Here is a 25,699-nt window from a genome sequence, read left to right on the forward strand (position 1 = left end):
CATTTGCAATAGTGTCATAAAGAATAAAATGCTGGACTGGGGTTGTGGCTCAGTAGTACAGCATTCACCTAGCACATGTGAGGCATTGGGTTCAGTCCTCAGCAGTATAAAAAGAAATAAAGCAAAGGTATTGTGTCCATCTACAACTAAAAAAAATAAAAATAAAAAATAATAATTTATAGAAAAGGAATAAAATGCTGAATAGACATTTCTGTGAAAAATATACACAAATATCCAATACACACAACTAAAAATGCTAACCTCATTTGTCATCAGGGAAATATGAATCAAAACCACAGTGAGATATCACTGCACACTAAGAAAGCTAAATCAAAACGACAGATAATAACAAGTGTTGGTAACAAGGACAAAATGAAATCCTCATATGGTGCTGTCAGGGATATAAAGTATTACCTAGCAATTCCACTCCTAGGTATATACCCAAAGGAAATGAAGACATATGTCCAATTAAAAATTTGTACATGAATGTTCAAAGCATTATTATTCAAATTAGCTCCACATTATAGGTAAAGAAAATGAGGTATAGTAAGTAGGACTTGTTCAGGGTCACAAATTTGGTAAATGACAGAAAGATAGCTATTAGAATATTTATTGAATACTGACATAATATTTATTGAATATTGATAACTATTATAATATTTATTTATGTTCAGCATTGTTTTATCTATTCAGTCTTAGATATTTTCCTTACATATTTTCATTTTATAGTTAAAAAACAGACTCAGTGAACAATAATAATAAAAGTGATTAATAACTAAATATCAAAAGAGTCATTGCCAACAAGTGCCAAATAGAAGTTCAAGAGAAAGGGATTGTGGTGGCTTGGGTAAAGAGAGTTTGGAGACAACAATATTTGAACTTGGAACCTGAAGAATAGGTAGGATAATATTTTTTTATTTCTTTGATTTATTCTTTCCATATTAAAAAAAGGTATTTGTAAGAGTTTCACATTTCGTGTTTCTGGGTTTTTTACTTTGATATAAAAAATTATTCCTCCTTAATTTTAATTAAAATACCAAGGTTATCTATGGATATTTAAAGGGGCCCAAGATAATTTTCTGACCTCTGGTATATGATTTAAAACTGCTTAGGAAATTTCTTATGGAGTGAGGTAATAATTCATTGTGGTTCTGATTTTTATTTCCCTGATAATTAATGATGTGTGTGTGGGCACACGTGTGTGTATGTGTATCACGGATTAAACCCAGGGGCTCACATATGCTAGGCAAGCACTCTACCACTAGGCTACATCATCCACCCATTTTAAAAATAGTCAGGGTATTGCTTAATTACCCAGGCTGTCCTCAAACATATGACCTTGCTGCCTCAGCCTCCTGAGTGTATTTTTATAAAACTAGGGGTTTTTTTATATGAATGATCATAATTCATTGAAATAATCTCTCAGGGGCTGGGGCTGGGGGCTGGGGCTCAGCGGTAGCACATTTGCCTGGCATGTGTGAGGCACTGGGTTCAATTCTCAGCACCGCATATAAATAAATAAAACAAAAGTCTATCAACAACTAAAAAAAAATATTTTAAAAAAAGAAATAATCCTTCAATATTGACATCAACCATTCTCTTGCCAGTTATATACCCAGTTCCTTGTTGTTTTTGCCACACAGTTACAAATAAATCCCTCAACCATGTGGAATCACTCCAACCACCTGCTTCTACTAACTACTTCCATACTATAACTGCTGAGTTCTGCTGAAAACCCCCAACAGCTTGGGAACTCATGCCACTGAAAAATCTCTTATTTTAACTGAGATTATCATCCTGTTAGTAATTTAGACATAACCTCTGGCTAGTGACCTTTTACATTACACATAGTCATCAGCCCAACACTTTATACAGCAGTCCCCCTTATCAACAGGGGATACAACCTAAGACCTCCAGTGGATGCCTTAAACCACAGACAGTACTAAACCTTTATATACTGTTTTTTCCTATACATACATACACACCTATGACAAAGTTTAATTTATAAATTAGGCACAGTAAGAGATTAACAATGATAACTAATAATAAAACAATCATAACAATATACTATAACTAAAGTTATATGAATGTAGTCCCTCTCAAAACATCCTATTGTAGTATACTCATCCTTCTTGTGATGAAGTGAGATGTGTGATAAGATGAAGCGAGATAAATGATTTAGGCATCATGATAGTATTAGGCTACTCCGTAAAAGTTACTTGAACACAACCCCTGAAATACCACAACAGTCAATATGACAAACCAAGATGTGTACTAAGTGGGTCTACCCTGGGACGAAAGGATGATTCACATCTCAGGCATAACATATTAGAACAGTGTGAGATTTTATCACACTACCCAGCACAGTATATAATTTAAAACTTAATAACTGGATAATTTCCCACTTAATATTTTTATTTTTTATTTTTAGGTGGACACAATATCTTTATTTTTTTATTTTTATGTGGCGTTGAGGATCGAACTCAGCGCCCCACGCATGCCAGGTGAGCGTGCTACCACTTGAATCTCAACCCCAGCCCCCCATTTAATATTTTCAGACCACACTTGACCACAACTATGAAAAGCAAAACCTTGGTAATGGAGAACTATGGTCTATCTCTTCTCACAAATGTTCTTTACCAAGAAAAAGAAATCTGACCTAATCCAATTTTCCAACCTACATTCTTCTTCAAATCCATGTTCTTCCTTCTAAGTGTCAGACAAAGGTTTATCTCCTCCTTCCCTGAGCTAATAAACTTTTCTCACCTTCAAATCCATCACCTTCCTGTTCCATTAAATCATACAAACCCATATATTCAATCTTATCTCTACTTTAAAATCTCTACCAAAACAAAAGAAATAAACAGCTCTATCTTTAAAAAAAAAAAAAAAAAGTGTTTCTAAGCTCTACTTCTCTCTCTAGCTACCTTTCACATTTGTTTCACAGCAAGTTTTCTAAGATTGATCTATAGTTGCCATTTTTTTCACTTCATATTTACTTTAAAAAATTTAAGTTGTAGATGGACACATATGTTTATTTTATTTATTTATTTTTATGTGGTGCTAAGGATGGAACCCAACACCTCACACATACTAGGCCAGTGTTCTACCACTGAGCTACACCTCTAGCCCTCACATTTACTTTTCAATCTATTATGATTTAACCTCCACCCCAAACACTATATTCATGTCTCATTAAGGTCCTTCCAATAGAAAAGTTTAGTACAAGTTTCTCTATCATTATCTCATATAATCACTTTAAGTTTTATACTGGTACTCATTGTTTCCTTTTCAAAATTCCTTTCCTGGGCTTCCCAGAGACCAATCTAGCTCTTTTCCTACTTTCTCTGCTTCTATTGAGTCTCAAATTGAATCATACTGGTTTAACATACTATGTTTCAAGAGTTCTCCACTATATGTAGGATAAAGTCCAAATCCTTCACACAGTATATAAGGACACACATGATCTGGTCTTTGCTCACTCTTCCAAGATCATTTTCCTGCTTCTTTCCCACAGGTACCTTTCACCCTAAACACACCAAAACACCCACAGCTCACCAACAGTCAACACTTTTTTATATCTTTGTATGTATGGTTCCCTATACTTCATAGAATGCCCATCCCTGCCCTCTTCTTTAACCACACTTCCTTTTCCAGCTAATGACTCAGACCATGCATAGTTTTTTCCATGAAACCTCTAATACCCTCAGGCCTTGTTAAGCGCTACTTACCCTTGATTCCACAGAGCTTTTCTTAACTCTCTAATATAAGGCTTATTGATTATAGGTTGGCTGTTGATCCCTGTTTCAGTATTAAGACTGTGAGGTCTTCGAGGTTCCACATTTTCTTGTTTATCCTTTATCCAGTGCTGAATGTCTGATTAATAAAGGGCTCTCTAACAGTTCCCTACCACTGTATCAGAAAAACACTGACTTTCAACAAAGATGTAGAGTACCTGCTACGTGCCAGATACTAAGGTATTATTTCATTACAGATATATATGCATTATTATTTCATTGTTTGTATATGTACATACTCTCATATATCATATTTCATATTATAATTCTTTTTAATATTTATTTTTTAGTTGTAGTTGGATACAATACCTTTATTTCACTTATTTATTTTTTTAAACATTTATTTTTTAGGTGTAGATGGACACAACACAATGCCTTTATTTTTATGTGGTGCTGAGGATCGAACCGGGTCCCACCCACACTAGGCAAGCGCTCTACCGCTGAGCCACAATCCTAGCCTTCACTTATTTATTTTTATGTGGTGCTGAGGATCAAACCCAGGGTCTCGCACATGCCAGGCGAGCCCTCTACCGCTGAGCCACAACCCCAGCCCCATATTTTATAATTCTTATAAAAATCCTTCTGATTTAAGTATTATGCCCATTTTACAGATGAGAACTATTCGATGTCACACAGTTGGTAAACAGATCAAATCAAACCAGTCTTCTAACAAAATACAACTCTTTTTCCTCTCAAGGAAGCCAAGTACACAAAGGCATGACTTTAAAAGTTTCTAATCAAGTTTTGGGCATCCCTCACATCATATGTAATGTCAATCCCAAACTAACTACTTATAGCAGATATCATAGAATTCAAAAACATCCAAAAAGCACATTCTCTTCTAGTAAGGGTTCTCTTTTATTTATATTTCCAATTCTTCACTTCATCCAACCCTAAGAAACAGAGTTGGTAAAACTTTATTCTCAAATTTAGAGGCTATAGTAGACAGAATAATTGCCCTCTAAAGAACCCCTGGGACCTATAAATATGTTACATTACATGGCAAAAGGAACTCTGCAGATGTATTAAGATAATAATGTTAAGATGGGAGGATTATCTTGAATCATCTGAGTAGACCAAAGTACTCACAAAAGTGTTTAAGAAGGAGTAGGAAGGGCTGGGGATGTGGCTCAAGTGGTAGCGCGCTCACTTGGCATGCACGGGGCGCTGGGTTCGATCCTCAGTACCACAGAAAAATAAAATAAAGATATTGTGTTCGCTGAGAACTAAAATAAATAAATATTTTTTTTTAAAAAAAGGAGTAGGAATGTCAGAGTAGAAAAGGAAAAATAATGATGGAAGCAGAGAACAAGCGGGGGGTGATTTAAAGAAATGATAACCATACATACTGGTTTTGACATTAGAGTAAGGGGCTAGGAACCAAAGAATGCAGGTAGAAAGGTAAGGAATGAAGCTAGAAAAGGCAAGGAAATGGATTTTCCATAGAACCCCCAGAAGAAATGCAGCTCAGCCAATATCTTGATTTTTAGGTCTTCTGACCTCCAAACTGTAAGAATAGTAAATTTGTTTACTTTCTTTTTTTCATGGTACTAGGGATTGAACCCAGGCTTTGCACACACGGGCAAGTGAGCCACAATTTGTGTACTTTTAAGTCACTAAATTGATAGAAATTAGATATGGAAGCAATAGGAAACTAACACAAAGTCCCACTTATTAATGCTTCAAGTAATAAGAAGCAGCTGCAAGTTTATCTTTCTAAAGAATAAACTTTTTCAAACTTTAGTATCTGTTTGTAAATCTTTTCTTTTTAAATATACCTTTAAAGTTTTTTTTGCTATATAATAACAAATTTAGGACAAACATTGTCCACAATCCCATAATCAAATTGATATTTTCATTTAATCATAGTACTTTCTACATCCTTCCCTTCAACATATTCTATTTTGTTTTATTTTGCTTTTTGGTGCTGGAGACCAAACCAAGGGAGGACTTTGTACAAATGCTCTACCACTGAACTATACACACAAACCTCATATTTTCTATTTTTTACATATTTGCAGTCATATCAAGGAATAACTTTTATAAGTTTCTTTTCATTCTGCTTCATTTTTTTCTGAGATCTTTTTTTTTAAAGAGAGAGAGAGAAAATTTTTTAATAATTATTGTATAGTTTTCGGTGGAAACAACATCTTTATTTTATTTTTATGTGGTGCTGAGGATTGAACCCAGCACCCCGCGCATGCCAGGCAAACGTGCTACCACTTGAGCCACATCCCCAGCCCCCCTGAGATCTTCTTAACCATCCATTTTTCAATCACAGAGAAGAATTTTTTGCAAGCCAGGCACTGTGGTGCACGCCTATAATCCTAGCAACTTGGGAGTTTGAAGCAGGTTCAAGACTAGTCTCAGGAGCTGGGGTTGTGGCTCAGTGGTAGAGCATTTGCCTCACACATGTGAGGCACTGGGTTCTATCCTCAGTACCACATAAAAATAAGTAAACAAAATAAAGATATTGTGTCCATCTATAACTAAATATATATATAAAAAATATTTCTAAAAAAGACTAGCCTCAGCAACTTAGCAAGGCTCTAAGCAACTTAGTGAGATCCTGTCTCAAAAATAAATAAATAAATAATTTTTAAAATAAAGGGCTAGGGATTTGGCTCTGTGACTAAGCACCTCTAGGTTCAATCCCCAGTATGGGGCAGGGGTGGGGGGTGGGGGCGGATCTTTCGCAGCCTCTGCAGCATCTCAAAAATACTCCTCCTAGATGTTCTGCCAGCTCCAAATCACCTCCATTGAGCTGGGCCCCTATATGTGGGAGATTTCTACCAGTCCTGTGTGATGCAACAGCAGCTCCTGGGGAAGCTGGACAGAGGAAGGAGTCTGAATCTCTATTCGAGGGAAGACCTTGAAAATCAGATGTGGCACCAAGACAGGTACAATGGCTGGTCATGTCCAGTGGATATAGGGCTTAACAGCTTAATGGGCCTAGGAATTCCTCAGAGCCTGCTCTTACTTTGACTGGAGAAAATAAATCAGGGACCTAGAAGATGCTGTACATATTTGCAAAAACTTTTAAAGCTTTTGGGAAATAATTTTGTCTGGGTAATAAGATTAGAATACAAATACAACAGAACTTTTCTTTAAGTAGGTATTATTGTTAGAATCCCAGACCTGGCTGGAAGGCCTAGACCTCAGGGGTACTGCTGTAGTTTGAATGTGTCCCCCAAAAGACATGCGGCAGAAACTTAATTCATTTATTCTCTGTCTCTGTCACTCTCTTTTTGCTGGGATTCCAAACCAGTCCTCAAGCAGGGTAGGCAAGTGCTCTACACTCCCATCCCAGATACTTAATTCTCAATGCAGCAGTACTGGGTGTGTTTTCCCTCATAAATGGATTAATGTCAATTATAAAAAGGGCTTAAAGCTGGGCGGGGCACATACCTGTAATCCCATCTACTTGGGAGGCTGAGACACAAGAATTGATTGCAAGTTTGAGGCCAGCCTCAGCAACTTAGAAAGACTCTAATAATAATAATAATAATAATAATAATAAATTAATTTAAAAGGGGGGGGGCAGCAGAGGCTGTAAGTTTGAGTACTTGCTCTCTTGTTCTTCTCCCTTCTGCCATGGAATGGCAGAGCAAGACCCTCAGCAGATGCCAGCACATTGACTTTGGACTTCCCATCCTCCAAAACGGTGAGAAATAAACTTATTTTTTAAATTAAAAAAAAAAAAAATACACCTCCTAGGCAGGCCTGATGCCAGCTTCAGCAAGATCCTCAAAAATTAAATAAAAAGGGATAAGGGGCTGGGGATGTGGCTCAAGCGGTAGCGTGCTCTCCTGGCATGCGTGCGGCCCGGGTTCAATCCTCAGCACCACTTACAAACAAAGATGTTGTGTCCACCGAAAACAAACAAACAAACAAAAATTCTCTCTCTCTCTTTAAAAAAAATAAAAAAATAAAAAGGGATAAGGATATAGCTCAGTAGTAGAACATCCCTGGGTTCGGTCCCTAGTAACAAAAGGAAAAAAAAAATTGACTTTGGGTCTTAATAATTGCTATTCAAACTATAATACCCTTCAATGGCTATCCCTATGAGTCATTCCTTTACTTCCTTTAGATCCATGCTCAAAATGTCATCTTAAATGTGAGAAGATATTTGCAATGTATGTAAGAGACTGAGGACTTTCTGAGAGAGAGAGAGAGAGAGAGAGAGAGAGAGACACGGACGAAGGACTAATATCCAAAATCTATATCTGCTACAAAATCAGTAAGATGGAAAAAACAAAACAAGGACAATCCAAGAGAAAAATGGGAAAGACCATGAAAAGGCATTTCATGATACAGGATAACCAATTGCCAATACATAAAAAGCGCAATCTCATTAGCAATAAGGAAAATGCAAATGAATTTTAAACCACTACACAATACAATTATAAATGCTTAAGATTTATAAAAATTTGATGTCTAACAACACTTAGGGTTATTGTAGATATAGAAAAACTCCCAAATACTGTTGTGGAGGGAAACAGTTTAGCATTCTCTAAAAGGGATGATAAACATATTCTATAAACCACAATTTTGAATCCTAGATATATGTCTTACAGAAACATGCTGATATATAGCAGGGCATATGTATAAAAATGTTCATAACAACATTGTCCACAATAACCAAAAGCTGAAACTACCCAAATATCTACCAGTAGGAAAAAAAAAAGATATACAATGAAATACTTTATGGTAATAAAATAACAAATTTCAGCTACATGAAAACAATATAGACAATACAGAAGGAAAAACATAAGAGAAAATATATTGTATAATTTTATATATATATATATATATATATATATATATATATATATATATATATATAATCAAAGTCAAGAAGAGACAAAAATAATATGTATCATATAGGGATACAACCATAAAGAAAAGGAAGTAATTACCATAAAAAGTCAATAATTACCTCAGATGGAAAATATAACTGGAAAGCGACATGCTTTGGGCTTTTGGAAAGCTGGCTACCTTCAATATCTTTAACTCAGTGGTTATGTGATTTTTCATTTTATATGAAGCCAGTAAACTATGTGTTTGTTTTATATTTTATATGTATTATATTTTAAAATAATAAAGTTAAATTGCCATATCAGAGAGTGAGGCCTTCTCTGACTACTCAAAATAAAATTCATTTTCTGCCCTCCATCCCCCTTACCCAGTACTTGTTTCTGTAGATTACTTACCTCCACCTACCATACTATATATTTATTTCTTAATTTGTGTACTGTCCTATCTTTTCCCACATATGGCAAAGACTATTTCATTCACTGCTACAGTCTATTGAAAAGAGTACCTGACAAAAAAAGCACCTTTACAACTTCCTCCATGTTCATATAATCCTTAACAAAGAGGTGAAACACAGTTTTTGTTTTATAAAAATAGAATATTTTATTTGTTTGTTTGTTTTTTGGTACTGGGTGTTGAACCCACGGGCACTGTACTACTGAGCTATATCCCTAGCCCTTTTTATTTTGAGACAGGTTCTTGCTAAGTTTCCAAGGCTGACCTTGACCTTGGGATGCTCCTGGCTCAACCTAGGGAGTTACTGAAATTACAGACATGTGTCACCACATCTGGCTAATTCATTAATCTTAAGAGTTAAACTATAATGCCTCAATTTTTTAAAATGTGGAGAAAAGTTAATTTTCTGAGCTGGGAGTTTATCTCACTGGTAGAGTGCTTGCCTAACATGCCTGAGGCCCTGGATTTGATCCTAGCATGGCAAAAAAAAAAAGTTAATTTTCTTACAATTTATATCAATTTGCTTTCACAAAGATGAGGGGATTTAGATACATAAAAATTAAAAATGACCTGCAACTAATACCCTGGAAGCATTCAGGTACCATGGTAATCTCTCCTCCACCCATGGAAAATCAGTAATATCTGATTTACTATCACCTGCTCATGGTCCCAAACCCAGAAACAGTAAAAGACACTCTCCTTTCCTCCCCAAGTAAAGCCTAGAAGAAAAAGAAACCACCAAAAGAAGAAAACTTAGACCATTTCACCCTGCCTCATTTTTATTTAGAGGCTTTCTCTTCCAAATCTGCTTTTATCCTTAAATTGCCTCTCTCCATTTATGGTACCACCAGCTCCCAAGTAAGAAACTAAAAGTCATTTTAGATTCCTTCATTTCCCTCAGGATAGTCTCTAAGCCCCATCAATTCTACTTTTAATACAACTCTCCTATTTATTCTCATTGCTACTACTTTATTTTAGGGTTTTATAACATCTTTTGTCTATACTGAAATAACTTCCTGATCAGTTTTTCTTCTTTAATCTTACTTTCCTCCATGTTTTTCATTTTGCAGCAAACATGTTCTGTTCCCTACTTTAAACCAATTAGTGCTATCCAATGCTCTGTGGGATAATTTCCAACCCCTAAATACATTTCAGGGCCTTTGACAATGTTGAACTCATGAACTCACCTATTTGTCCAGATTTATCTAATGCCACTTCCCATCCCTAGGCATTTACACAGGCTGTTACCTCTCCACTATCCCACCAATTAACCAATTATACCTCCTTTGTGGTATGCGTGTACGTGTGCGTGCGCGTGCGTGCGTGTGTATTCTTCTTTTACTATAACACAAACATGCATCCAACCAATATTTACTGACTACTTTCAGAGATAGAAGGTATTAGAGAACCAGCAATTACTTATGGACTCTGTCCTTTTCCTGATGAAATTTATAATCCAATGAGACCTAAAGAGGCTAAACTACTAATAATAAATTGTAGTTAAGAATTAAAAAGAAGACTGGGGTTGTAGCTCAGTGGTAGAGTACTCCCCTCACATGTGGAAGGCACTGGGTTTGATCCTCAGCACCACATAAAAATAAAATAAAGGTATTGTGTTCATCTGCAACTAAAAAAAAAAAAAATTAACAACAACAACAAAAAGAATTACAAAGAGCCAGGCACGGTGGCGCATACCTGTAATTCCAGCTGCTCAGGAGGCTGAGGTAAGAGTTCAAAGCCAGCCCCAGCAATGGCAAGGCACTACATAACTCAGTGAGACCCTGACTCTAAATAAAAATACAAAATAGGGCTGGGGATGGGGATGTGGCTCAGTGCTTAAGCGCCCCTGGGTTCAATCCTGGTACAAAAAAAAAAGAGAAAGAACTACAAAGGAGCCAGGCATGGTGGTGCACACTTGTAATGCAGCTTGGGAGGCTGAGGCAGGAGGATCCCAGGTTCAAAGCCATCCTCAGCAACTTAGCAAGGCTATAAGCAACCTAATGAAACCCTGTCTCAAAATAAAAATTTTAAAAAGACCTGTAATCCCAGCAGCTCAAGAAGCTGAGACAGGAGAATCTCGAGTTCAAAGCTAGCCTCAGCAACGGCAAGGCACTACACAACTCAGTGAGACCCTGTCTCTAAATAAAATACAAAATAGGGCTGAGGATGTGGCTCAGTGGTTGAATACCCCTGAGTTCAATCACTAGTACCAAAAAGAAAAAAAAAAAAAAGAATTACAAAGGAAATAATAGAGTACAGAGTATAATGAAAATATAACCAGACTTGGTACCTGCCTTTAATACCAGCAACTCAAGAGGCTGAAGCAGGAAGATTACCAGCCTTACCAACTCAACAAGACCCTCAGCAACTTAGCAAGACCCTGTTTCAAAATAAAAAAATAAAAGGGTTGGGAATGTAGTTTAGTGGTAAAGCACCCCTGGATTCAATCCTCAGTATCACAGAAAGAAAGGAGAAAAAAAAATGTATATTATACGATAGCCAGGAGAAAGGGAAAGTTATAAAGAAAAGTACTGTATGTACTTTTTTACATGCAGTTCTTCCTATATTACAGTGTGAGCTCCTTGAAGACAAGGATTGTCATCTTCTTATCAATAGCCAGGATAGTAAAAGTCAGGTACATAGACTATCCTACAAAGATCGCTCCCCTGTTCACCTCTGAGCTAATTACTGTGCCCAAGCAAGTACTCTTTTTGACCAGGCCTGGGTCATGTGCCCACCTTTAAACCAATGGATTACGTCAATTCCATTCAAGCCAAATCAATTACAAGAGGAAGAGGTTTGGTTCTAAAGGAAAATTAGGGAAGCTAAATAGGCAAAAACAAAAAACCAGCATTGCCATTATCTCCCCCAAAAACATATCTTAAGCCCTGCCACACTGTAAAGAATTTAGATAGGACTGACCTTTTCCCCAGCTCCAAACGTAGACCCTGATTTGATATAGCAGTTTCTCCAAGTATGATTTGTGCCCCAAAAAGTCAGTAACATCTGGGAACTTGTTACAAATACAAATTCCCGGAACTCAACCCCAGATATACTCAATCAGAAACTTTGAGAGTAAGGCCTAGAAATCTGTGTTTAAAAAAAACAAAAAAACCCTAGGTAGTTCTAACGCATGCTCAAATTTAAGAGCCACTTGTCTAGACAGAGAAAGCTACTCAGATTTTAATCAGTGATCCTTTGGAACACAAGGATGATTCAATTAGTCTAGCTTAGTATTTTGGGGTTATATTCATCTTTCTCCCCCAGGAATGAGGAATCATATAATCCCAGGAGCCAACGGCAGCCATCTTTTACTACAGGAAAGCCAGCCTGAGAAAATAGCTGATAAGGAGTAAATCCCAGAGAATTACAGAAAAAACAGGGCCAAAGCCTGACAGCCTTGATGAAACCATACCAGAGGCCCTCACTCTTGTTTTTTCAATTACATATGTCCATACATCCTCTTTGTTTTAACCAGTTTGGGTTGGATTTTTCTATTATTGAAAGTGAAAGTATCCTGATATCTACTAAATCAAGTTACAAATATTCCTAAACACCATACAAAGAAAAAAACTTTTGATATTGTATGTCTCCAGTGTTATATGGGACATATTCATGTATTTAATCTGGCAACTCTAAATTTCCCTGGCTGAGCCTTAGAAATCAGAGAGGCCTAGATCAGTCCCAGTGAGGCAGATATGGTAGTTGCTCTTATATTTCATGATTATTTGGAGAAAGACTAAACCCCAAATTCTGAATTAATGTCCTTCAACAAGCCTAAACCATCTGATTGTCCTTTTAAAAACTAAACAGAGGAGCTGGGGTTGTGGCTCAGTGATAGAGCACTTGCCTAGCATATGTAAGGCACTGGGTTCAATTCTCAGCACCACATATAGATAAATGAACAAAATAAAGGCCCATCAATGTCTTAAAAAATAAAATAAAATAAACAGAGCTGGGCATGGTGGCGCACACCTGTAATCCCAGTGACTCAGCAGCTGAGGCAGGAGGATTCCAAATCCAAGACAGCCTCAGCAACTTAGTGAGGTCCTAAGCTATTTAGTATAATTCTATCTTAAAATAAAAAAAGAAAAAAGGGCTGGGAATGTGGCTCAGTGGTTAAGTGCTCCTAGGTTCAATCCCTGGTACCAAAGAAAAAACACTGAACAATGTATACTTACTCCATTGTATACCTATATATGTACTCAGGCATTTAAGCATTACAATAATTAGGAAAAAAACACAAATCTATATTAATTGTCAACAACTTTAGCCCATAACATAAAATGAAACATGTATGCCATGGTTTGCTTAATTTCTTCTCACCTTCATAGCTCACCAAACAAAGAAAGAACTTTAGAAAAATTTTCTTTCCTAAGATACTTCTCAGATTAGGCCTGGTGACACATACTGTAATCCCAGCTACTCCAAAGGTTGAGGCAGGGATTCCAAGTTCAAGGCCAGGCTCAGCAACTCAGTGGAATCCTATCTCAAAATTAAAAATAAAAAAGGGTAGGGGGTATAGCTCACTGATAAATTATAATCTCCAGTATCAAAAAAAAAATACTTTTGAAAGTAAGTTATAATACAAATATAGATCTATACAGAATTGTTTATAAAAGTAACTTGTGAGTAAACCTACCTCAAATAACTATGGCCATATATACTGCTACTTAGCAAACAAATGTCAGAGATCAGAATTTTAACACTTCAAAACGAGAAAAATAAGCCTGTCGTAGTGGTGCATGCTCTAATTCCAGGGACTAAGGAAGCTAATGCAAAAAGATCACAAATTCAAGGTCACCCTGGGCAACTTATTAAGACCATCTAAAATAAAAAATAAAAAGGGCTGCCAGACACAGTGGCACACACCTGTAATCCCAGAGGCTGGGGAGGCTGAGGCAGAAAGATGGCAAGTACAAAGCTAGCATCAGAAACTTAGTGAGGCCCTAAGCAACTTGGTAAAACCCTGACTCAAAATTTTAAAAGAGCCAAGGAAGTTGCTCAGTGGTTAAGCACCCCTGTGTTCAATCCCCAGTACCAAAAAAGGGAAGGGGGACACTAAAGATGTAGCTCAGCAACAGAACCCCTGAGTTCAATCGCTGCCCTCACACCTGCCATTACTACAAACTTCCTCACTCCTTTAGTTCAGATCCTCCCTATCCACCCAATTAAAATAGCAATCTTCCCCTCCACACACACAGTCTCTGCTTTTTCTGCATAGCATTTATTACAATCACTAATATTTTACTTATGGATTTGATTATTCTCTGCTTTCCTCCCTCTCTTGGAAATGAATGCTCCATAAAGACAGTTTTTTTAAATTTTTTTAGTTGTTGATAGACTAAAAAAGTTTTATTTTATTTATTTATATGGGGTGCTGAGAATCAAACCCAGTGCCTCACACATGCCAGGCAAGTGCACTACCACTGAGCCACAGCCCCAGCCCCCATGAAGACAGGTTTTTGCTGTTTTGTTCACTGCTGCTCCTAGAACAATTCCTGGAAGCCAAACATTAAAAATATGAATGTATTAATACACAAAAATATGGGCATTGTTAAGTGCTTTACAATTACAAATTTACTAAATCTTCTTGAATGATTATTATCACACCCATTTTTTTAGATGAGGAAACCACAACACATAAAGAGATAAGTAAATTGCCCAATGACACATCCTAGGAAGTGGCAGAGACACAATCTAAACTCAGGCAGTCTGGCTGGGGATGTAGCTCAGTGATAGAGAGCTTGCCTAACCTGGGTCCTTTACTACAGGTTATTTTAAATTAATATCCTAATTTTTAAGGCTAACATTCAAATCATAAATCATTCCATAGGTTCCAAGTTTACTTAATTTACTAAACTTGAGAATTTGAATTTACTTAATTTATTAAACTTGAGAATTTGAAGTTTGTTGTTTTGCAAAATGCTCTCACTCATTCTTGTTGTACTACTACTGTATTCCAATACCTATGTTCCTCAAATGAGAAAAGTGCCACAAGTTATTTACCTCTTTTACCTTCTAGTAAATAACTAAGAAGAAAGACAAAAAAAAAAAAAAAAGGTCTATCTTATATTTAACTCTTAATAGTATTTGACCCCATGAATTCCATCTTAGAAAATGAAAATGGGTTTCCCACTGCTACTTTTGAAAAAAGAAAAAAAATAACTTGCTATTATTTTTAGGTTTGGGTTTTTGCAGTATTCTGAATGGAACCCAGGGGTGCTCTACCACTGAGTACATCCTCAGCCCTTTTCATTTTCTTTTTTTATTTTGAGACAGGTCTCACTAAATTGCCCACGGTGGCCTCAAATTTACCAATCTTCCTGCCTTATGCCTCCAGAATCACTGGGATTACAGATGTATGCTACCAAATCCAGCAGTTTATGTACAAACACAAAGACAAGAATCTTGAAAAGAGGTATGATTTAGCCAGCCACAGGGCACACATGTATAATTCCGGTGGTTCTGGAGGCTGAGGCAGGAGGATCACAAATTGGAGGCCACTTTGGGCAATTAGCAAGACCCTGCTTCAAAAAAAAAATAGAAAGGGCTAGTGATACAACTCAGTGGTAGAGTGCCCCTGGGTCTAATCCCCAGCATGTGTTTTCCAAATGACTTTCCAAGTTAGTCACTGTTCACTATTTACCTAGCATCCATTCCCTCCTTCTTCCCTTTTTAATAGAATCCCTCCCCTATAAACTATATCCCCTCAGGAGAAGTCAACAAACACCATTCCAGATTCAGGCACATAATTAGCCTAAGAGTAATCACAAGTGATTGGTTCAAGAACTAGCATAGGATGTGAAAGAAGTCCGCTAGAGGTTTTTGGAAAGTTTTCTCTCTCCAAAAGCAGAGGCACATAAAGGGACACCTTTCTTCTTTCAGAAGGTGTTGTGTATGGATATAATGTCTTAAATCACTGCAGTCATTTTGCTACCAGCCTAAACATGAAGCCAATCCCAAGGATGACATATATGAGCAATATAAACAAAATATGAATTTTTTACTTAACGGCTAAAATCCACCAGCCCTGAAGCCTATTATTTGAGAAGATAAAATTTCTTCTCAAGCCATTTTGAATTAGGTCTTGCTACTTACAGGTAAAAACATACAATATGAAAAATATCCCAGAAATAATATCAGGGGGAAAAGTTTGTGGTTAATTCTACAAATGCTTATAAGAACCTCAACATAAATTATACCATACTGAGTGACCCTATTATAGAACTGAAAGTCAAAAGTCTAACATACACCTGTAATCCCACTGACAGGAGGCAGAGGCAAGAGGATCTCAATTTCTAGGCCAGGCTTAGAAATTTAGCAAGACCCTCAGCAACTTAGCAAACCCTATCTCAAAAGATAAATAGGACTAAGAATGTAACTCATTGGTAAAGCGCCCCTGGGTTCAATTCCCAGTACCAAAAGAAAATTTAAAATGTCTAATATATATGAACAAACTCCAAAGCAATATATTTCTAGCACAAACAATTCCTTCTAGTAAGGTTTTTTCCAAAATAAGTTCAGATTTCAAAATTTTGATTCATGATTATTAAGTTTAAAAATAAAAAATATAAATATTTAAGATTACATAACCATAAGCTCTGCATTTGTTGCCCCATGCCCTCAGAACATGAGAAAGGATATTCAAGGCTGGATAATAATGGATGGTACTGACTTTGGCTTTGTGGCTCATCAATACCAGGTCACATGATAGTTTTCATATTAACATGACATATGCAAAATGGTACAATCTGGCAGGCTGGACCTAGACCACTGTTTTTATTTTTCTAAAAAATATGAAACAACCAGGCCAGGGTTGTAGCTCAGTGGTAGAGCACTTGCCTAGTATGCATGAGGCACTGGGTTCAATCCCTGGCACCACATAAAAATAAATAAATAAACAAATAAAATAAAGGTATTGTGTCCATCTACAAATAAAAAAATATATTTAAAAATAATGAGATAACGTTCTTACTTTATATGAACTTACAAATATACACAGGAAGATCTGGGGTTGTAGTTGTAGCTCAGTGGTAGAGCACTTGCCTAGCATGTATGAGGCACTGGGTTCAATCCTCAGCATCACATAAAAATAAATAAGATATCGTGTCCATCTACAAATAAAAATATTTTTTAAATATACACAAGATATAACATACCATATATGAGCAAGCTATTTGGAAACTAATCTTTAACAAGGCTTAATGACTAACTGTACCTTGATATCATATGTGAAGTCCTACACATTCTAAAGTTAATTGGCATAATAACACATTGGGTAACTTAAGTCTCCAGTTGGCCCTGTGCTGTGTAAAACTAACCTAAGAGCTTTGAAAAACTTACTAATTCTTCAAATTTTCAAAAATAACTTTTACCACAAACCACAAAATCTTGCTAATAACAACATTAAGTATTGCATCTTTTCATTACCTCCTATATTTAAATTTAATGGTCACAGGATGATAATAAATAATTAGTCATTAAGCCTTATTAAAGATCAGTTTCCAAATAGTTTGCTCATATATAGTATGTTATACCTTGTGTATATTTTTTAATTTTTATTTTAATTTTTTATTCTAATTTGTTATATAGCAGAATGCATTGCAATTTATATAGAGCACAACTTTTCATATCTCTGGTTGTATACAAAGTATATTCACACCATTCATGTCTTCATACATGTACTTAGGGTAATGATGTCCATCTCATACCACCGTCTTTCCTACCCCCATGCCTCCTCCCTTCCCTTCCCACCAGCCTTGTATATATATTTTTTTTAAAACTTTAGTTGTAGATGGACACAATGTCTTTGTTTTATTTATTTATTTTTACAAAAATTCAAATTGGCAGGGTCCACCTGCCTAAGATTTAATAAAATACTCTGGCACTAGATACTTAGAGAAAAGAAGATACAAAAGAAATATGAGGGGCTGGGGTTGTGGCTCAGTGGCAGAGCACTTGCCTAGCATGTGTGAGTTACCAGGTTTGATTCTGGTAATTAATTTTCTAATTATCTAATGAGATGTTGCCACCCTAACAAAATTTATCAGCACCACATATAAACAAATAAAATAAAGGCCCATTGACAACTAAAAATATTTTTTAAATTATACATATATATATATATATACATATATATATACATATATATATATATATATATATATAGTAGCCAGACCTTAAGAAGCTTATCTCTCCCAGCGGCTCAGGAAGCTGAAGCAGGAAGATCACAAGTTCAAGCCAGCCCTCAGCAACTTAGCAAGGCCCTAAGCAACTCAGTGAGACCCTGCCTCTAAATAAAATATAAAAAAAGGGCTGGGGTTGTGACTCAGTGACTAAGCACCCCTGGGTTCAATCTTTGGTACAAAAAAAAAAAAAAAAACCGCAGCAGCAGAAGCTTATCTTCTAGGGGAGATAAATTATATTCATAATTAAATACCATAATATAACACATGATTCCATGCCAAAGTAACAGACCAAAAGACCCTACATATAAAGAGGTGCACTACTAAAATTTTTGGAGAAAGTTTTAAGAAGCAAGGGGGACTAGCACAGAATCCTGATTTAAAGATGGGGGTAGGATGAGTATATTCTATATAGGAAGCAACATAAGCAAAAGCCTGGAGATAGGAATAAGCAAGATATATTCAGGATACGAGGCTAGAAGGAATAGGATAGAAGAGAAATGTGAGAATAAAGGATCAGTAATAAAGTTCTAAATGTAAGTTGGTACCATATACTGAAGATCATTTATACCATGTTAAGAATATATCTTCTGCTTAAAAGAAAGGGAAAGGACTGTGGACATAGTTCAATGGTAGAGCACTTGCCTAGCACGTAGGAGGCCTTGGGTTTGATTCCCCAGCACTGAAAAAAAGGGAATGCTATTGATTATTTTTTATTTCAGTAGGATAGTAACCCAATGAAAATAACATTTTAGTAGTATTAGCCCCGCTAAAGAATTCTGAATAAACTAATGGGAAAGAGGAACAATAAATCAGAAATAGCAATCAGTTAAAAGAGTTACTGTTTAAGAGCCTAGGCTTTAAAAATCTGGTAGACAGAACCACTTTGCTATCTGCTAGCTATAAGCCATTAATTAGTTACCAAACTTATCTAAATCTCAGTTTCCTTGTTGGAAAGTGGGATAATAGTACCTATTTTATAAAGTTTTTGTGGGCTGAAAGTAATAGTATATATGAAAACATAACATACTTCTTGGCCTATAATAATTATTCAAAAAATGTTATCAACTATTACCTTCAATAAAAATCATTTCAAGGGGGCTGGGGTTGTAGCTCATTGGGAGAGCACCTGCCTAGCACATGAGAGGCACTGGGTTCAATCCTCAGCACCACATAAGAATAAATAAAATAAAGGTATTGTGTCCATTTACAACTAAAAAGAAATTTTCATTAAAAAAATAATTTCAATATGAGGTGATAAGTACAAGTGCAAAAGAAACTAAGAGGAAAAAATGACTTGGAGCAACATTTCCACAGGTTCATGAGATATTATAAGTAGGAAAGACACAAAACTTAAAAAACAAAATGGACAAAGCCCCTCAGTTTTATTTTAACACAGTAAATATAAATAGATATAACCCACTAAAACATAAGTTTATAAGTACTCAATTTTTAGGAGTCATAAAGGGACACTGAGAACAAAAAACAATGAGAACCACTTCTCTAGACTATGTTTTGCCAAACAAATAAAAATTTTAATTTTCTAATTATCTAATGAGATGTTGCCACCCTAACGAAATTTATCTTGATGAGAACCAAAAAGTCTACAATTCTTTTTTTTTTTTTTTGAGAGAGAGAGAGTTTTTTAATATTTATTTTTTAGTTCTCGGAGGACACAACATCTTTGTTTGTATATGGTACTGAGGATCGAACCCGGGCCACACGCATGCCAGGCGAGTGCGCTACCGCTTGAGCCACATCCCCAGCCCCAAAAGTCTACAATTCTAAAGAATACATCTGTTACTTTCAAAAAGGAACATTACATTTTCCCTCACATCAGAACAATAACATCTAATCTAAGATGCTGAGCTAAAAGTCCACTATCTATAAGTTTTGTGCATGAGTTACATCAGTCAAGTTAACCTTCCAATAGCTTCTGTACCAAAAGAGGTCTATTCTGTACTCTGAGAGGTCTATCCTGCAATTGCTTTGCTACAGAATAATCTCAATTCCCACATTCACAGAAAGATTAACCAAGATGCTCATTCTTGGCAATTCTCAGGACCACAATCTTAACATTTCTAAAATAAAAAAGTTTTATGTTTCAGTAATTTTAATAGCTGACAGAAAACACAGAAACATTAAGCTCCCATTTGAACTCAATTGTTACATGGTCAGTAACTTATTAGAAACCTTCAAGATGTAAGGTAATGATAGTTATTGAAAGATAGGCTGGAGGGAAACACCTTAGAAAAATATTTTTTGAGGCCACTAGAAGCAATTAACAGAAGAATTTTGCATTTATGGTTCTGTCTAAAACTAAGATGAAAAACATACAAAAAAATTGGCCCTATTAATAATTAAGGGCCCTAAGTAAACAAATGTCTAACTCAAAAGTTATTTAACTAACCCTAGGCTATTGCAATAGCCAAGGAATGAGATGACCAAGGACCTGAAGTAAAAAATACCTAAAGGCTAGAAAAAAAAATCCTTGGTTATTTATTAATTCAACATATATTGATTAAATTGTCTACTACCTGCAAGACCCTGAGCAAGTTAAGAAGCTTCCAACCAGATGGGAAGACAATTCCACAGGGACAAGTACAAATAAATAAACATAGTAGCTACTCTCAACAGAATGGAAGAAATTCCATCTGAGAAGTGCTATAAGAGGGAGAAAAAAGGAAGGAAATAAGACTTCTAATAGGGATCAGAGAACATACATCCTGGCAAAGAAGGTATGTGACCTAGGTTCTAAATTCATATATATAATCTCAACAAGTGAACACTGGGAGTGAAAGGCATCCCAGGAAGAGGATAAAAGCATACAATCAAGGAACCGCAAATAAAAAATAGCTCTACATAAGTTATGATGAACTCTAGAAGAATGGACTAGAAAATTAGAAGTAAAAATAGAGGGACTCTGATGACAGAGTAAGCTATTTGGCACATTTTTGTTTTAAGTAGGCAAAAGGAAGCCACTGGAGGGTTTTTAAACCCACTAGAAGATTTATCATTGGAAGGTAAATCATCAGATAATATTTTTAACATTACTGTAGACTAGAGAGAATAAAATCCGGAAAACATTTAGTGTGTTATCATGCCAGTCCATGCAGGGAATAATATGAGTTCCATATAGAGTAGGAGCTAAGAAAAAGACAGATACAAAACATGCTGCAACCACTTCACTGATGATTTACTTATAGTTTTAATGTTTCAAAGCTTAATTAATCATACAAGGTTAATATGCACATTATTTTTGTTAAAAAAAAATTCATTTCACTGGCAATGTCTCAATATACTCAAGTATGGTTCCTTTTTAAAAAGTGAATAGTAATAACTAACCATATTCTATATTAAGGATGCAAAATGAATAATAAAAAGCAGCACGTACATATTTTCAGCATTCTGAATAGGATCTCAGTATGCACAATTTCATTCAAGAATGAAAATTTTAAACACAAAAGTTTATTTCCATGGAAAATAAAGTTTGGATCAGAATTTTCTATAATCTTATAAGACCACATCTTTACACAGTTACAAGAGTCAACTTTTCTTAAAAAAATTATTTTTGGAAAATTCAATTCAACTTGGCCATTATTTTTCTAGTAGGCCAATATTTTTCAACCATTAATGCCTTCATTTTCTCTCCTCCTCCCTACTAACCTCCCCGCCCAACATATTCCCTTTGTATGTCTCCAAGGCAAGACAGTATGTGATACAGTACAATTCTAAGGCAGAATATATAATTCTTATAATAACAGAAATCTAAAATTATTAACCTTACTTTTTACAAGAAAGGTTTCAGTAATGCACTAAAATTCTTAGCAAATGAATGACAAATGTATCTAATAGAAGTGAAGCTTTACCATTAGGGGGAAACAAAGGGGAAAACACACACAATAGATGGGTGGCAAATCTTACAAACTTTACAAAACACCAAAAAGCAGCATCTGGATTGCAGTCACAATTATAAAAGCAAATAAAGAAGGTTCGAAAACAATAGAAAAGAAAAAAATTTCTGAGTGATGAATAAGAGTGAAAAAGGTTTATTCAATATTAGTATTAGTTTTTAATACAGTATCATTTAACATCATTACTAATTGAAAAAAAAAAAGGATAATTTACTGTTCAAAAGAACACAGAAATAATTTCCACATACCTCCTATAAGGCATTCACACTTCATTACACTTGCATGGGCTTAAATCCTTTCAAAGATCTCCAAAAATACATAATCTTATAATAAACCAGGCTCCCAATGACACACAATTTATCCTGTAGGCTTAGTTACAACATTTTAAAAAGATACAATGAATTCATCCTCAACAAAAACAGGGAATCATAAAGGCAGTCTACTTATTCAAAATCATTACATAAAGCACTGTCTGTAATTGCAAACAAGGTTTCAAAATCTGACAGCTAATAATCATAAAGTCAGAATTCAAAGGGAAAAAAAAAAAAACTTTGTTTCATTTTTCCCTCCTTTTTCTTCCCTACCAGATACACAGAATGTCTGAAAAGGCCTTGGATAAAGCTCTAAAATAAAGACCCTGTATGGTATACGTTACAATGTGTATAGGAACCTATCACATATGTACAAATCATATATTCACAAGAAAGAGAAAGGTTATAATTTTTACCCTGAAAGTTGAAGTTATATTAAACTCTATCCCATAAATTAAGTCAACATAAATTAAAGAATAATAAAAAGATTGCATGTAGATCTGTCTGAGTTACTATATTCTCAGACTAAGGCCATGACTGAACAAGAACGCCCAATCCCTGAAAATCACTAACCGGCATTTGGCTTCTATGAGAGGAAAAAGGGAGTCTTAAAATGAATATCACGTAGGCACCTCAGTTTCTGAAGTTAACCAAGGTAAAACACAACGAACCAAATCAGACTAATGTATGAGATGATAAGCTTTAAGAAATTCTCCCAAAGGGAAAAACTGACTTCAAGAGTGGAATATAAAACATCATTTGTAGGTAAGAGTTTTTATTGAAAGGAAAAAAAAAAAGTGGAGGGTCGACAAAAACCTGAACGACCCTCAGTGGCAAAAATAGAAAGTAGTCTTTCCTCCCACCCCCACTCTATCCCCCACCCCCACCTTCGCAGGACAATAGGATCAGGGTCCTAACCTCAAACTTTAAATGTGTAAACCAGAAGCAGTTTTATAGCAACTCTAACTGCAAATCTGCCCTTCATCCCGAACCTAGCGCACCCCAGAATACTTCTGCCCTGAAAATATTACCAAGGTCTTGTTAAACACAAATCAGACCCATCCCAAGATGCTTCCCCCTCCTCAAGTACCTGGAGGATCCATTTCAATATAAAATATCAGTTCTGTCGAATAGGGCATCATCACCTCCCTCCAGTCTGCGTCATCGCGGTCCATACTCCACACCGTATTGTACATCGCGCTGTCAGGGGTAGGTCGTCAGGAAACGTATAGAAAGCATATATACTTTTTGGTCTGATATTTAAAAATCTAAAAATACATATCTGCAAAAGTTCCGCACGGAAATGTACTTCGAGGTTTCCAATGGCTGGTAAAAGTCCAGGTAGTACCAGGACGAGGACAGGGTCCTCCTCGTCTCTCCCACAGCACCCAGAAAAATGCCCCCCTGAACTTTCAAGCTATGGGCTTTTCTCCTCAAAAGTGCTACAGAGAGGCTTGTGCGGAAGAGGGTAGAGGTGTTAAAAAAGCGGCTTCCCAAAAATCCTTTCTACACAATCGCTCTCCAAAGAGAAAAGCTCCCGCTGCCTCCAAATCTATCCTCGGAAGACACTTTTGTGTCCTCTGAAGGAAGAATTAAAAGGGGGGAAAAAAACGAGTTGCGAGAAAGCTGGGGAATGACAAAGAAAGGCATAAAAAAAAAAATTTAAAAAAAGAGACTGGGAATTGCGTTCAAGTTTCGGGGTCCCAGTGGTCTCCAGAGAGCGATTCCCTCTAGGGCCAGGATTCGGGTTCCGTTCCCGTGGGGCTCGGAACCGAAGCTGCAGCAGCTTTGGAACGAGGACCGGTCAGAGAGTCCAGAGAGCACGGCTCGGCTGGGCGCTCCAGCCGGGGTGTGAGCAAACCCGCCAGTGCCGGCTACCCTGACGCTCGGCCCTGATTCCAGCCACTAGAGTTTCATTTTAACGGCGCGGAGGGGACATCCTCCCCCGCCCCCACACCCCCTGCCGAGGCGCCACCCAATCTCGCGGAATAGGGGGAACAGCCAGTATCACCACTGCCCCTTCCAGTCTATCACGCCTCGGCGTACAAGAACTGTCAAGTGCCTTAGAAAGTGTTGAAGCAGCGGTCCTCCACCTCGGCTTTCAACTCTCCCTGCCGCTCTCTAGGGCTTGGCTCCTCAACCAGCATCCTCTCTCCACCACAGCCTCAATCAAAATGGTACAGTCCGGGCGCTGGCCGCTCGCCAGGAGTCAGTGCCGGGAGCATGCCAGCCCAGCCGGGAGGGTGAGGGAAGGGGGAGGGAAGGGAACAAGGTAAAATGGGCGGTGATTGGCTGATCCCGGTTGCCGGAGCCTGGAGCCTGCGTCTTTTGTCTGCCTTGCTCCGGCAGAGGAGCGGGAGACGACTGCGCGCCCCAAGCGGGCCAATCAGAAGACAGCCGGCGCCGGCCGGTGTCGCAGCGATTGGTCAGACTCCAGTTACTAAGCGGGACAAAGGCAGAAGGGGGGAAGAAAAGAAGGGGGAAAAAAAAAAGAAAGAAAGCGCAAACGACGGTTACTGACAGGCTGAGCGAGCGCTCGGGAGCTCAAGCTGCCCGGAGACAGGCGGGGCTCCCGCTGAGCCTCGGTTCGCCCGGCGAGAGGAGGGGGAGGACCGGCTGGCGCGCGACACCTCTGCCCAGAGACTGGCCACTGGGGAGGGGAGCGGAGGTAGAGGGGCTCTTACTGTCACTTGGCGGGGTGTGCGCTTGTCTGGTCCTTCGGAGGTCTCCAGGCAGAGACCTCATCCCCATGCTGGGACTGCCCTCCCCCCAGTCCCCGTGACAACTTGTCAAATAAAGGAAAGGTCGCCAAACCCACTTGCAAGACCGATCCCTCTCAGCGAGAGGATGTGCCCATGGCCCCCTGAAGCTTTCCCTGCCGCTACTTCAACGCAGTGTCATTTTGAGCAGTTAAGCATTTCTTTGGGAGGCATTTCCTCAGTTCATCTGCGCTTCCCACCTAAGGACTTTTGAACCCAGAGGTAACTCCCCACACTTGAAAGAAATAGTGGGACGTCTCAGCAAGTCCTCTAGTTTGAGTGATCAAGCCAGGAAAAAAAATATCTTGGAATTACAGTGCGTATGAGATTTCTGAGATAATCACAGGTGTTGTAATGTCTTGCCAAAAGGGTTCTATTCTGTTTCCCTGATAGACCCTCTTCCTCACTCACCCAGTCCCTCCCCTAAAGCTGTGAGATCGGCTTCCGTATGAAAATGCT

General features: G+C 37.3%; 1 protein-coding gene across 1 annotated transcript in view; it reads right to left on the minus strand.

Moving 5' to 3' along the window:
* Pik3r3 (phosphoinositide-3-kinase regulatory subunit 3) overlaps nucleotides 1-24,373 on the minus strand; it is a 76,265-nt gene extending 51,892 nt beyond the window's left edge. The window contains exon 1 of the mRNA XM_027936930.3: nucleotides 23,572-24,373. Coding sequence (XP_027792731.1) covers nucleotides 23,572-23,677 — 106 coding nt within the window. The 5' untranslated portion in view covers nucleotides 23,678-24,373. The remainder of the gene's footprint in view (nucleotides 1-23,571) is intronic.
* Between the last annotated feature and the right edge of the window lie 1,326 nt (nucleotides 24,374-25,699).

Source organism: Marmota flaviventris, chromosome 10 (genome assembly GCF_047511675.1).
Source record: "Marmota flaviventris isolate mMarFla1 chromosome 10, mMarFla1.hap1, whole genome shotgun sequence".
NCBI classification, from domain to species: domain Eukaryota; kingdom Metazoa; phylum Chordata; class Mammalia; order Rodentia; family Sciuridae; genus Marmota; species Marmota flaviventris.